Source organism: Propithecus coquereli, unplaced genomic scaffold (genome assembly GCF_000956105.1).
Source record: "Propithecus coquereli isolate 6110/MARCELLA unplaced genomic scaffold, Pcoq_1.0 Scaffold536, whole genome shotgun sequence".
Taxonomy (NCBI): Eukaryota; Metazoa; Chordata; class Mammalia; order Primates; family Indriidae; genus Propithecus; species Propithecus coquereli.
The window spans coordinates 945,674-960,188 of record NW_012151241.1 but is presented as its reverse complement, the minus strand read 5'-3'; the positions used below and the strand labels follow the sequence as shown (position 1 = coordinate 960,188).

The 14,515-nt window shown below is 38.8% G+C and overlaps 1 protein-coding gene across 3 annotated transcripts in view; it reads right to left on the bottom strand.

Moving 5' to 3' along the window:
* Positions 1 to 13,061, bottom strand: part of BLMH (bleomycin hydrolase) — a 49,466-nt gene extending 36,405 nt beyond the window's left edge. The window contains exons 1-6 of one of the 3 annotated variants that reach the window (XM_012657310.1): positions 12,710 to 13,061; positions 12,200 to 12,397; positions 8,410 to 8,519; positions 7,439 to 7,580; positions 6,773 to 6,861; positions 4,094 to 4,186 (exon numbers count right to left, since the gene is read on the bottom strand). In XM_012657310.1, coding sequence (XP_012512764.1) covers positions 4,094 to 4,186; positions 6,773 to 6,861; positions 7,439 to 7,580; positions 8,410 to 8,519; positions 12,200 to 12,397; positions 12,710 to 12,722 — 645 coding nt within the window. In that variant the 5' untranslated portion in view covers positions 12,723 to 13,061. Of the gene's footprint in view, positions 1 to 4,093; positions 4,187 to 6,772; positions 6,862 to 7,438; positions 7,581 to 8,409; positions 8,520 to 12,199; positions 12,401 to 12,709 lie in introns of all 3 variants that reach the window. The other 2 variants (XM_012657309.1, XM_012657311.1) reach the window with 2 other exon arrangements.
* Between the last annotated feature and the right edge of the window lie 1,454 nt (positions 13,062 to 14,515).

The following is a 14,515-nucleotide window of genomic DNA, read 5'->3' as shown; positions in this document are numbered from 1 at the left end:
AATATTAAAATATTATAAAAAGCCTCAGTAATTAAAATAGAGTTATTGGCACATGAATAAACAGACTAATAGAACAGAAGTAAAAGTTCAGGGGCTTTAGATATGATAAAGATGGCATCTCAAATTAAGATGTAGAGAGAGGATGGACTATTCGAGAAAGTTGTGCATCAACTAAGTAGCCATCTGGAAAAAAAATTAGATCCATACCACATGCCCTATGCCAGGATAAATTCCAATTGGATCAGAGATTCAAATACAACTATCAAAACCCTATAAGTATTAGAAGAGAAATGGAAGAATTATTATATAATCAGAGTGGGAAAAGTCTAATTGAAAACTATAAAGATTTTGAATTTGACTATATAAGTATGAAATATTCAGTATATCAAAAAAGCATATATCACTGATTAAAAAAAACCGGGGCAAAATCTGCAGCTCATATCACATAAGGCTACTTTCTGTAATATATAAGGAGTACCTAGAAACTGATAAAAGATCAAGAAAGAAACGAGTAAAGGATAGGAATAGACCACAGAAATGATGCTCAGCTCCACTCAAAATAAGAAAAATATAAATTAAAACAGTGAGATAGCATAGTTTACCTATCGGATTGGCAAAAATCCAATTGTTTGATAAATACACTGTTTGATAAAACTAAAGGGAAACAGGTTCTAGCAGACATTGCTAATGAGTATAAATTGTATAATCCACAGGATAATTTGGCATCACACATCAAAATTACAAAGGCATATTCTTTTCTTTCTTTCTTTTTTTTAGACAGTGTCTTGTTCTGTCACCTGGGCTAGAGTGCAGTGGCATCGTCATAGCTCACTGCAACCTCAAACTCCTGGAAACAAGCGATCTTCCTGCCTCAGTCGCCTGAGTAGCTGGGACTACAGGCATGCACCACCACGACCAGCTAATTTTTCTATTTTTTTTGTAGAGACGGGGTCTCCTTGCTCAGGCTGGTCTTGAACTCCTGACCTCAAGCGATCCTCCCACCTTGGCCTCCCAGAGTGCTAGGATTACAGGTGTGAGCCATCAAACACAGCCCGTATATTCTTTCTGACTCAAAAATTCTACTCATAGAAATGTAACCTACAGGTATATATGTACATATGCAAAACTATGTATGAGATTATTTTTTACAGTATTTTTTAATAGAAAAAGTCTGGAAAAAATCAGAATGTCCATTAATTAATAGGAAACCAGTTAAATTAATTATGGTACACCCAGAGAATGGGATACTATGAAAATGTTTTTTAAATGCTGAAACTCTTCAAGTATCAATATGGAAAGATTTTCAAAACATGGAAAGTAAAAAAACCACAGAACAGTATGAATAATGTTCTACCATTTCTGCAAAAACAGGAGGGGAAAATAGTAAGTATTTGTATTGGATTGTTGAAAAAGTAAAGATCTCTGGAAGGATAACTAACAACTAATACTAATAACAAAACCAACATAAAACTAATTTGGGGGTGGCATAGGAACTAGAAGGAAGGAGAACAAGGTGAAAGAAGAATTTTCACTGTATATCATTTTTTACATATACATTTTTAGAGACAGAGTCTCACTACACTGCCCAGGCTATCCTTGAATTCCTAGCCTCAAGCAATTCTCTTGCCTCAGCCTCCCAAGTAGTGGGGGACTACAGGTGTGTGCCATAACACCTAGCCTTTTTATATTTTTGATGTTAAAAAAAAATTTTTTTTAATCAAAGAAGTCTTTAAGAAATAAAAATACAGATAACTAGGTTCCATTCCCAGGGAAACTGAATTTATAAGTCTGGGGCAAGCCTAGGCCTATATATTGTTTTAACAAGTTGAGAGCCATTGCTATAGAATTTCCTAAGCCAATCATAAAGGCTTCCTGTCCCTTTTCATGACATTGACAAATATTGTTTTTTTGTCTTTGTTTTATGTTTTTGTTTTAAGAGACTGGGGTTGGGAGTGAGGGGGGATTCACTATGTTGCCCAGGCTAGACTCAAAAGTCTTGGGCTCAAGTGATCCTCTTGCCTCAGCCTCCCAAGTAGCCGGGGCTACAGGCATGCACCACTGCACCCAGCTATGTTTTCTTTTTAACAGACATGGTTTCAGTAGAGAATACATTAATAATCCTTAGGGGATCTGGTGGCTAAAAGAAGAGTGGACATACTGAGAAAACATTGCAATAGAGGTGACTACACATTTCGAAAACAGATCTGCCTTCTCTGTCATCTCGACAAGTGAGCTGTACTTCACTTCTCTCAGAAAGAATGCCTTTAGCATAAACACATTTTATTCAAAGCTATCTGAACTTCAAGGGTGTTCATTTAAGTCATCATTTTGACTTGCCTACAAGGCTAGGTAAATCATAGGTACTAATTTGTGGCTTTAAAACCACAGCTAGACTCTTCATTACCAAAGAGTCAGGTTCAATAAAGAGGAGTCATTTGGGGGATTGTAAAAATTTAAAAACCTACCACACAAAAGTCTGTGGTAAACAGTTTAGGCAGAATCGGTAAGTAAATAATTCTATAAAACATCCATACTCAGGACTTGGTAAAATGGTCCCTTACTATTTTTCTGAAGTAGGGGTATGAAAAAAAAAGACACTATGCCTTGTATGCTTATATTTAATTCCTTATTTGGTCCTCAAAAAATCCAATGAGAAAAATATTTTAAATCCCAAACTGAATCTCAGACAAGTAACTTACTCAAGATCATAGGCTGTTAAGTGACAGAGCCAGAATTTAAATCTATGTATGACTCCAAAGCCTGTTTTGTCCTGCCACACTAAGATACCACTCTTCCACAGGAATTTATGAAGTAAAGAAAGAGGTAAATATCAGCTAATTTAAATTAAGATAATTCATTTGGTAAATGAAACCTCTGCATTCATCAACTCAACAAATATTTAAGAAATAGATATTGTGTCAAGCACTGGGCTAGACATACTTCATATGAACTGAGACTTGAGAACTTAAGGAACTTGTCACAAGACACATGGCTGTTAAGTAATGAAAACACCAGTACTCAGAAAGTCCTACTCCAGAGACCACACTCTCAACTACTCCACTATACTGACTGTCTAACATTTAAAGGAAAACATGAGTGAAGCATTAGTGTTTTCCATTGCAGTAAAAAAAAAACCAGTAAGCCATTTTAACTCCACACAGTCTTGGAAGGAGGCCTACTAATGGCCCCACTGGCTGAAAAAGGGAAATGTTTATTCTTTTCTCAAAGCAACTTCATAATCTTATGTATATTCATTCTGGATATGGATATTATTAGTAATAATATTCCTAACTGCCTTGATAATAAATAATATTACCACCTTATATTTGTTTAGTGCTTTTTAAGTTTTCCAAAATGTTTTTTCACACACATTATTCTAACAGCTATAGCTCCCTATCTTTATTCTTACAGAATAAAGCCAAAAGTTCTGGAATCTACCCAAGATACCTTACATCTTTGCCATTCTAGCTTAATTTGCTATCAGTCATACTGATGAAAGTTATGTTTCAGCTACACTAGTTCCTGAAGGTTCTACCTTTGTTCATGTCCCTATATATACAATTCCCTTTGCTTAGAATGGTCTTCCCTTTTACCTGTCTGATAAATCATTGCTGCTCTTTCAAGAGCTGGTTCAAATGTTTTCCTTATGTAATCTTTAGCTCAATGAATCAATCATTCCCTTCTCAATGACCATCACTTCATTTTTTACACACCCAGCACAGGATTTATTATAGTTATACATGTGTTTTCTTTTTCTAAATTAAGACTGATTCCTTGAGAGCAGAGACTATGCCTTTCTTATCTTTGTTTCTCCAGTGCCAAACTCATAGAAGGTGGTCAATGTTTACGAAATGAATAAAAGAATGATTATATAAACCACTAAAATAGAAATTAGAAAAGCTAAGTACAAGTCTTATACAAAAATGGAAAAGAAGTTTAAAGTTCAGCTTTTTCAGCTCTGTAAAATAAGTAATTTTCAATTCAATTAAACATTCATTGCAATGACTATGCTTCCTGATCATTAGTTTAACAGATGGGAATATTTTGAGAGTTCTTGAGAAGGGTCACAAAAAATCCAAATAATTGTCATTACCTCCTCCATCATGATGTCCTGCGTGGCTGAGATTTCTCCTTTGGTCGCTCCACTGTGTACGAGGTTCCGCAGTCGTATACAGAATTCTCTCATCTATGACAGAAACTTATTCAGCACTCCAATAGTTACCCAAATTCAATTGTAAATGAGCCTAACAAATCAATGCTAGTTCTATTTTGAGTTATAACTCAGCCAAGACCCATGACAAAGTTCATAAAAGCAAATGTGTTTTTCCCCAACTAGTCCACTTAAACACATAGCTAAAGATACTTTTCATAAGGAGAAAAGATATAGATTATTCCCAAAGAATATTGGATGCAACTGCTCTTGCTCTGCAAATGTGACGTTATGTGCCTTGACACAGGGAAAACATCTGATCCCATAATGTCTACCACTCTTAGAAAAAGCAGGAGACAAAATGATTATACCACTAAGTCACTCTAACAGATTTTTATTTAGAATTTTCATAGTTGTCCACTACTTCTCTGCCAAATCACTACGACTATGGTTATGCCAACCCCCAATATGTTTTCATTTTTGTTGCTTTCAATTTTAAGAGATGCCCAAGATAAAGGTGAGTCTGAAACTTAACCACAGTGCTAAAGAAGATCTTGCTCCCACTCAAAATGGAATCCAGGCCTGACGTGGTGGCTCACACCTGTAATTCTAGCACTTTGGGAGGCTGAGGCAGGAGGATCGCTCGAGCTCAGCAATTTGTGACCAGCCTGAGCAACAGAGCGAGACTCTGTCTCTAGAAAAAATTTTTAAAAATTAGCCAGGTGTGGTGGTGGTTGCCTATAGTCCTAGCTACTCCGGAGGGTGTGCCAGGATGAGTGCTTGAGCCCATGAGTTTGAGGTTGCTGTGAGCTATGATCATGCCACTGCACTTAAGCCTAGGAGACAGACCAAGACCCTGTCTCAAAAAAAAAAAAAAAAAAAAGGAATCCAATGCTATACTATTAATTATCTTTTGGCCTTTGGATAAAAATTCCCAGAGTTTCCAGGGTGGAAAAGAACCTACCTATAATATGGGGTAAACACATCTATACTTTATTTTAAAATGTAATCTTTCTTCCAGGGATGACAAATTCAACTTTAGCCCCATAGATCAAGACAGTAGATTCTAGCAACTCCAAGTTATCAAAAAAGAGGCCTGGCTGGCAGAGCAGCATCCTGTAGGATTTATAATCCTCCTTGGGAAAATGGATTATGTAGAGAAGAATGATTCATTAAGATAACTGAAGCAGTAAAAAGCAGTTCAGTGATTACTTCAAATATTTAGTGGGATAAACAACATTGATGTGGCCTGAGGAAGTCTCAGAATGCAGCATACTCTTTGAGGGAGTCTTGCAAATATTTTTTTTTGATTTTACTAGTGCATAAGGCAATCCCAGCCCACCAATTCTAGAACCATGTGAGAGACACAGCTCTCAGTGTCCGTGACCCATATTAATTGCGTATGGAACGAACTTTCCTGAGTACTCCTAAGAAAACATTAAAGTCAACAGAAATAAAAGTAGAAGTTTTTTAAAAGAAGAAAAACCTTTAAATTATTTTTAAGGTTAATATGTAGCTAAACTGCTTTTGACAGACATTGACATCAGTAGCTATCTTGTACATAAACTGTGTACACTGAAATACACAGGAACTCCTTTATAAAATATCAGAATTTTTTTGGTTTTTCTTTTTGAGACAGCATTTTACTCTGTCACCCATGCTAGAGTGCAGTGGTGTCATCATAGCTCACTGCAACTGTAACCGGCTTCACAAACAAAAAACTTTTAATAGTTTTTTTTTCGGTAGTTCTCTTATGTTTGAAGTTTCCAGACCAGTAATATTTGCTGACCAGAACTTTATAACTTTCTGTTGCATTAATGCATTCTCTTTTCAGTTTCTTTCCTAGAAATAGGAAACCTCCTTATAGCCACAAGATAACCACCTGTTTCTCTGGAGAAGACAATATAAGCGATATTCCACCACAGATCATGCCCAAAGACCCACTGGGCACGAGGCTAGAAAAAAAAATGACTAATATTAAACCCTAGCTCATTATAATACTAAAATTCCCAACCTGGGAGGAACTTAAACACCATTTTTTGACCATGGAACATATGTACTAGCATGATTCCTCACTGCATGCTGTAAACTCCATGTAATGATGTATTGAGCTCCATGTAATGATGCTCACGCCTCTCATGCATTATTCATTTCAACTCCAAGAAAACCTCCTGACCTTGTCGGTTGGGGAAGCAGATTTGAAGCAGTTCATAACCTCCCCCTCCCAGCAAACGTGTCTTCTACAATAAATCCTTTCTTCCTTGACAATGCTCGTTGTCTCAGTAATTGGCTTTCTGTGTGGCAGCAACATTGAGGCCCCCACCCCTTGTGGGTTTGTTAACACAACCTCAAACTCCTGGGCTCAAGCCAATCCTCCTGCCTCAGCCTCCTGAACAGCTGGGTCTACAGGTGAATGCCACCACATCTGACTAGGTTTTGTATTTTTTGAAAAGATGGTATCTCACTATGTTGCTCAGGCTAGTCTTGAACTCCTGGCTTCAAGTGATCCTCCTGCCTCAGCCTACCAAAGTACTAGGATTACAGGCATGAGCCACCAAGCCTGGCCAGAAGTTTTAAGGTAAGAACAGTAAACTCAATTCCACCCTGCTTCATATACTGTACCTTGTGATTCAGAATATCATTCATCCTTCTGGTTGCCTCTGTTGTATAAGATTCAGGGAAGCATTTCTTAGGGACAACACCATATTTTTCTAAAAGAAAACAAATTTTAGTGTTCAATAAGGTAAAAGTATACTCCATGATTAGAAACCTTGGCAAAAATAGCACCTGCTTTAAAAAATGGGCAATTTTAATGCAGAAAATTTTATACTTCATATTATTAAACATCTTTCTAATGTGTATGTTTATCTCTCTTAGAATTAATTCTATTCTCTTTATTTATCATACTTTGTTAAGTGCTCGGCATGATGAGATTTCCACAAAAGACAATGTTTTGAATGAGGACATTATCAAATGGTTGCAGTTATAATGTGTTTCTTGATCATGTCAATGGACAGGAGACAAGCTTTTTTATGGAAAGTTATTTCTACTTAATACTATCATTTCTTCTCCAACCCACCCTTTACAGTACCTCTCTCCTTACTGCTCATTTAAGAAAGACACTTTATAGGTGAGAATGTGAAATAAAGGTTCTTAGAGCTAACTATATATCCTTCTTGGAGACCAGTTCTGCTCTGTACCTAATTGCCAAAGAAATGGCCTACACCTAACTACAGAGCCTTGCTCAATCATGTGGAGTTTCAGTTCCATTAAAGAAAAGGCTCTTACCAACAATATTGACAAGCATATCCCACTGCCCACCATCATTTGCAGGGTTCGTAAGCAAATACTGCACCAGCCTCCCATCCTCAGGCTCCTTTTTCTGGGCTGTGTCCACAAAAGCATTCAAGAAGAAATAACAGCGTTCAACCTAGAGTAAAGGAAGTTAAGTAAAATTAAAGGAAAAGAGAGCCAATAACTTACTGACATTGTTGACAGAATGGGAGTCACGGAATTGCCATGGACTCAACATAATAGTGTTTTTTTCTTTTTTAAAATATGAAACACTTCACAAATCTGCATGTCATCCTTGTATAAGAGCCGTGCTAATCATCTCTGTATCATTCCAATTTTGGTATAAGTGATGATGAAACAAACACCATAATAGATATTTTTAAATTAAAATTGATAATTAAATATGAGTATTTGGCTTTGTAAGAATATTTAAACTTTCTTCTTATACCTGTGTATATACTTCAATATATTATGTATATGTATACAGTGCATACATTCCAATACTAAAACAAAACCTGATATTTAATCTTCAATCAATGAATATCTAATGGACACTTATGTAATATACATTTGAAAGATTAAAAAATGAAAACAAATTATTTGATTTTCAGACAAGTACTATCAGAGAAGGGGAAGTAGGTTCTGGAAAAGACTAAATAACCTAAATAAAGATGCTAAAAAGGGAAATTATTGAAAATAAAATTTTAAATTTTAGATAAAGAAACAAGCAAGCAGTAAGGTGAGTCAGTAGACTTATTACTTCATTGTAAAAGGTAACCACCTACCAACCAGAAGCAGTTCTACCTTTGAAAAGAGTCAATTTTTGAGACTTTGGAAATAAGAATAAAAGGTGTCCCACCTATAATGAAAGGACAGACTACAACTGGAAAAGCAAGAAATGAAGAGGCAGTCCCTACTAAAGCTGATATCAAAACAAAAAGAATATTGCCAGATCAGTCCCATACCTTGTCCCAGAAAAACAGGTAAGACTGACTAAACTCAAATTCTTCAATATTTAATTTTTTCATGAATGGAAGTCTCATAACATTCAGACAAGAAAAGATCCAGCATCGCCCTGAAATAAAAAAGCAGATCAAGAAATTATGATGAGTGTTCACACAGATTACATTGCTCCAACAATGAACCCATGACAAGATTTGGACAATTCAAGACTGAATCAGAAAGAGCAGAAAGATTAAGAACAAAACAAAACAAAAAAGAAAGATAGTAATTACTATTTGCAATATATATGCAAAGCTAACATCTTTAACAAATAAATAAAAATCTGGCCGGCCATGGTTGCTAGCATTTTGGGAGGCTGAGGCAATCACTTGAGGTCAGGAGTTTGAGACCAGCCTAAGCAACATAGCAAGACCTCATCTGTACAAAAAATAAAATTAAAAAAATTAGCCAGGTGTGGTGGTGCATGCCTGGAGTTCCAGCTACTCAGGAGGCTGAGGCAGGAGGATCGGCTTGAGCCCAGGAGTTTAAGGTTGCAGTGAGCTATGATGACATTACTGCACTCTAGCCTGGGGTACAGAGTGACACTCTACTTCAAAAAAAAAAAAAAAAAAATCCCTTCACATAAGAGTCCATTACAGGGCTGGGCATGGTGGCTCATGCCTGTAACTCTAGCACTTTGGAAGGCTGAGACAGGAGGATCACTTGAGGCCAGGAGTTGAAGACCAGCCTGGGTAACATAGTGAGACCCCATCTCTACAAAAAATTTTTTTAAATTAGCCAGGCATGGTGGCATACACTAGTTCTAGCTAGTCAAGAGGCTGAGGAGGGAGGATTGCTTGAGCCTAGAACTTTGAGGTTACAGTGAGCTACAATTGTGTCACTATGCCCAGCCTGGGCAAAAGAGTAAGACCCTGTCTCTAAATTAAAAAAAAATAAAAAATAAAAAGGATCCATTACAAATCACCTAAGAAAAGCACATTAGAAAAAGAAACTGCTAGAAAAACATGAGCAGAGATCATGAATCGTTCAGTGGCCAAAAAAGACATAAATGGCAAAGAAACATTTTTTTCAAGTTCAGCATAAAAGACACCTGGTAAGTGGGGAGACTTTTTTTTTAACTGATAATGCCCAATATTGGCAAGGAAAAAGCATTGTTATCATTCTGCATAGGGATCTAAATAGGTACAAAATTCCTGCGTACGATTTGGCAATACCTAGCAAAAGCTTTATAAAATCCCTGTCTTTTAATCTGGAATATACAGTATATGCTTCATCATAGGGTGAACTTAAATTAGTCCTCCATTCTCCTAGTGATAAGTCAAAGAAAAAAAAAAGTGAGGCATTTGGCTAACTGGATTATATAAACACTTAAAGATACAGATGAAACAGTAAACTGTCTACTTACAATATTTAATTTAGTAATTTAAATACATACAGATATTTCAAATCATGTTAACATAAAAAATTGATTTAGAAGCACTGTTTTTCCTACTTTTACATTTCATTTTTACACTGATTTATACCCTTTAAATGCAACCTGCCGTCCTTAGATCAACTCTTTCAATCAGAACACATTGTCTTTTTTTCCATTTAGTATGTTTGAGTCATAGCAATGTTTTGAATGCATGCATGATGCTATCCCCGAAAATTTTATGCCAAGCACCAACTATACAATCAGATTTTTCATTGGTCCTGTAAGTATATAATCACAAATTCCATAATGTCACCACTCCAGTACTGATTTAAGTGATCTTTAAAAGGCCTATTTACAATGATAGCCAACATTTCCACGTCCCAGGAATACACTGTGTTCAAATTTCTTGCCTTTTAAAAAAACTGATTCAAACAAATGATCTCCATAAGCATCCAAAACTAGCATAGGTTTGTGATTATTTCAGAGTAATGTCTTTTCTAAATTGTACTTCTACTTCAAAATAACTGAGAGTGCCCAATATGAGGGTTTTTGTAAGGCCTTAAATATAGGGTAATTCTCTTCTCCGAAGGAAAATTCAGAGGGAAAAGCCTTTACTTATATTTGGGCATAACTTTTTTACTGATATGAAAATATATTGACAATATTTTGGTAAGTGAAAAAGGTAGGTAGATTACCTAACAATGTGTAAGGTATCAACCCATATTGAACACACACACACACACACACACACGCACACAGACCTGAGGGATATACAGAAAATATTCACTTTGTGTTTTGCAAATATTCTATGTTGAACAGGAATAACTTTGTAACAAGAAAAAAAGTGTAAAATAAGTAACTACAGTGTTTTTGGAAAAGCTGCTAATGCCTTAGTATCACTCATCTTTACCTTAGGTTTATCTGTATGCCACCTCTCTTCTGTACACTATATATTTCTAGTAGAGGGAATCTGGATGAACTGTTAATGTGAAAACAGAATGGAAATAAACTACATAGCTCAAGTGCTATTTGGATTTTTTTGTAAATAAAAGTGACACTACAGAATGTATAAGACCTGACCTGTTCCAAATTAGCATTTCCAGGCTTTTCCCTAAGAGGTCAATGCAATCTAAACTCTGTAGGACCACTATGACATTACTAATGAAATCATTTGTAGCCTGAGAGCCTATACCACCCCAAGCACTTTTCCTCTTTAGCAAAACATTAATTATTGTAAGGTCTTGACTTTTTTCCTTAAAATAAAAAATACCCTTGTTAAATGTACACTTTGTGAGTTCTGACTGGCTCTTTACAAGTACTGATGTGCTTTCTGTCAATACAGAGTGGGAATAGTTTTTAAATGGATAAAGACTTTCAAAAATCCTTTTAGTACAATTTTGTTGTGACAATGTTCTCTTTATATTTAGATCCTGGATAACCAATCTTTCACTGTAGCTGTTTTATGACAATGGTGCTAGATAGTAGATAGCAAAACAAGACTTCTTGACCAGAAAGGCATGGAAATTGGATTTTTTTCTGTATTACAAACTGGTCTATTGGTGGGAACTGAGTCCATTAGCACATTAGCTTCACTTGTAACCAAGAAGCATATTTAAAAGTTACATCTGATGACATTTTTTTTTTTTTTTTTTTTGAGACAGAGTCTCACTGTGTTGCCTGGGCTAAAGTGCCGTGGCGTCATCCTAGCTCACAGCAACCTCACACTCCTGGGCTCCTGCCTCAGCCTCCCGAGTAGCTGGGACTACAGGCATACGCCACCATGCCCGGCTAATTTTTTTTTATATATTTTGAGTTGTCCAGATAATTTCTTTTATTTTTTTTAAGTAGAGACGGGGCCTCGCTCTTGCTCAGGCTGATCTCAAACTCCTGAGCTCAAACAATCCGCCCGTCTTGGCCTCCCAGAGAGCTAGGATTACAGGCGTGAGCCACTGCGCCCGGCCTGACATTTTGATATAATTACATTATGTCTTTTCTATTTCATACATTTGCATATGGCCTTCAGGGTAACTCTGGGGAGTTCTCTAGGATATGAACATTTTTGCATTGTCTGTTTTGTAATCATGAGCATACATCCACAAGACATGGGTTACAATCACTTAACATCAGGCCAGAATATAGTGAATTACACTCAAACGTATGATCGTGGACTTGTCACTTTAGTACCCAAACCAAATGTGTTAATAAGCCACACGGGTAATGTTCCTAGAACTACCTTTACCCGTGCCTATTCTCTAGGAATTTACTACAAGTTCTTTCAGTACAAACCTGTTCCATTAAAGACCATGCTTAAGTAAGTCACTAAAATGGGACGGTGTCAAGAAGTTCAAATAGAGTATGCAAGAAGTTTAAGACCTCACCTGAGCTCTTCTGGTTGGTGACAGGCTTGCCCTCCTGAGGCACAACATGCTGGAACACATGCTGAGTACCCTGTACTGTGGCTCTCTTCAGACAGATGTCCAGAAGGTCGTGAGTAGTCCCGACATTCTGAGCAAGTACGAACTGGGAGTCGCAATTCAGTTTCTGAATCAGAGCAGCTACCTTCTCCGAATTCAGTCCTGCTGAGAGACCAAACAAGATTTAACACCAAAAGGAGGCTGAAGAGGGCTGATCCGGGACTCCCATATCCCGGGTCCAACTTCTTAAGCGCATCCTGAGGTGACCACTGCAGCGGGGAAGCCCTTTACCGGCGTCCTCCTGCAAGAAGCTGTCTCCCTCCAGGCCGCTCCAGCCCGCCCAGAAAGCTCCATCTCTGCCATCGCCCCTAGCCCCAGCCCCCGGCCTTCCCCGCTGCCGAGCCTCATGGGTACCGCTGAGCTCCTCCAGAGAGGACCCCGGCAGAGCCTCGGCGGGGAGCAGCCGCGCCTCACCCGCGTTACTCATGGCGCCCACGATGCCCGGCGAGGTAACGGTAGTTTTCGGGGTCCTCAGGCGAGGGCCGCGGTTCCACTGAGGCTTGCTGCCTAGGAGGCCGGACCTGTCTCTCGCACCCGGAGCGCCGGAAAAAGGAAACCGGCTCAGTGGCGGCGGGGAGGCCGAGGCCAAGAGAAACGGGGTCCGCGGAGGGACAAAACTCCCCCCTCGCGTTGCTGAGTCAGCGCCGTCGGGGCTGGCCCCGCCCGGGGGAGGGCCGACGGGGGCGGCCTAGCTGACGTGCTGGGTGCTGCTGGCGCCCCCGCCCGGGCGCGTCCCGAGGTCGCTCCGGACCCACCTCCCAACCGCGCGGTCGCCCTGCGCTGCCCTCCGTCCGCCCGGGCGTGCTGGGGCCCTCGGCCATCTGTAATCCCTCTTCCTGGCCACGCGGGCGCCCTCGCGCGATCAGGCCCCGGCCGGCGCGGCAGCCTGAGGATTCCATACTGGGCCCGGACCCCGAATACTCTAGCATCGGGGAATTGACCTCATAAGCCTTTTGAGAAGCCAAAAGGGGGTTCAAGGCGGAAAGGAGAAACTGAGGGGCCCATAATTAAGTAAGCACGGGGCTTAGGGTGGCTTGATAAGTCACAAGAAATGCACCCAAAGGTTCTTCCTATAGGCATCCTTTGCTGACCAATCACTGCACTTTCAGTGGCAACTTGTTGCTTGGAGTCTAGTCAGATCCAAATTCTTGTATTTGAGGGGGAATTGGAACTAAGCTCTTCCCCACCCACTCAGAAGCTACTACCAGAGTTCTACAAATAGACATCTGCTCATTTCATGAAAACTCCCCATCTGGGCTTCATGGAGTCCGCCAGTGTCTCCTCCGTAGCTCAGAGTGTACTGTGGGGTGTAACTAAGGGAAATGACAGAGGCCAGTCTTACGCGTCAATACTATTTTGTCAGGCTTTCTACAAAACCTGTAAATGATGCTCCCCCTCAAGGCTTTCAAGATAACTCAGCAGTTTTCCAAGGTTTTGAAATTGCTAAAACCTTGGTTTTTGTTAATATTGTTTCTCGTGCCCTGCAATCTCAACCTTTAATGAGATACTGGGATGGAACCCACAGATGATAAAACAAATACGTATTTATCTGCTTTAACACTGAAACCCTGTCTCTGCTATTCAAAACAATGAGATTTTTGTGGAACCTAGAATCTAGGTCTTAGGTTGAAAATCATCACTGGTTCTAAGGTCCTCTGATACCCGGAAAAAACCATACTGAGGCACTCATCATGTGAGAAATCACAGTCTCTGTGTCTCTAGAGAAAATCAGGTAAAGATTGGGGATATGACATAGCACCTGTCTTAATTGGGGCCCATTAATCATCCTATTCTGAGATTCTTTCAATACTGAAGAAGAGTAACAGGTCGAAAATTACACTGAAAGAAATCATTGGTCTTTTCACAAAATGATGTTCAAGCATCCTGCCCAATCCAAACCATAAATTTTTATTCAATGTCTACCATATACCAGGTACTGGACAAGCTGATGATATGGAGACTAACAAAGCTTAATCTTGCCCTTGAGAAACACATAATGTTTCCTTCTCCACTCCCACTGCTTCACTCAACTAGCCTTTAAAAAAAAAAGAAAAGAAAGAAACTCATAATGTAGTGGAAAAGAGATGCAGAACAACTTTTGGACAATACCCTCTGTACCAGCATCCCATAGTGCTATAGAAGCAGTGAAGAGAGAACTCTGAATTAAGGCCAGAGGGTGCCTGAAAAAAGAGGTGACAGGTGAGTATAATAAGAGTGGAT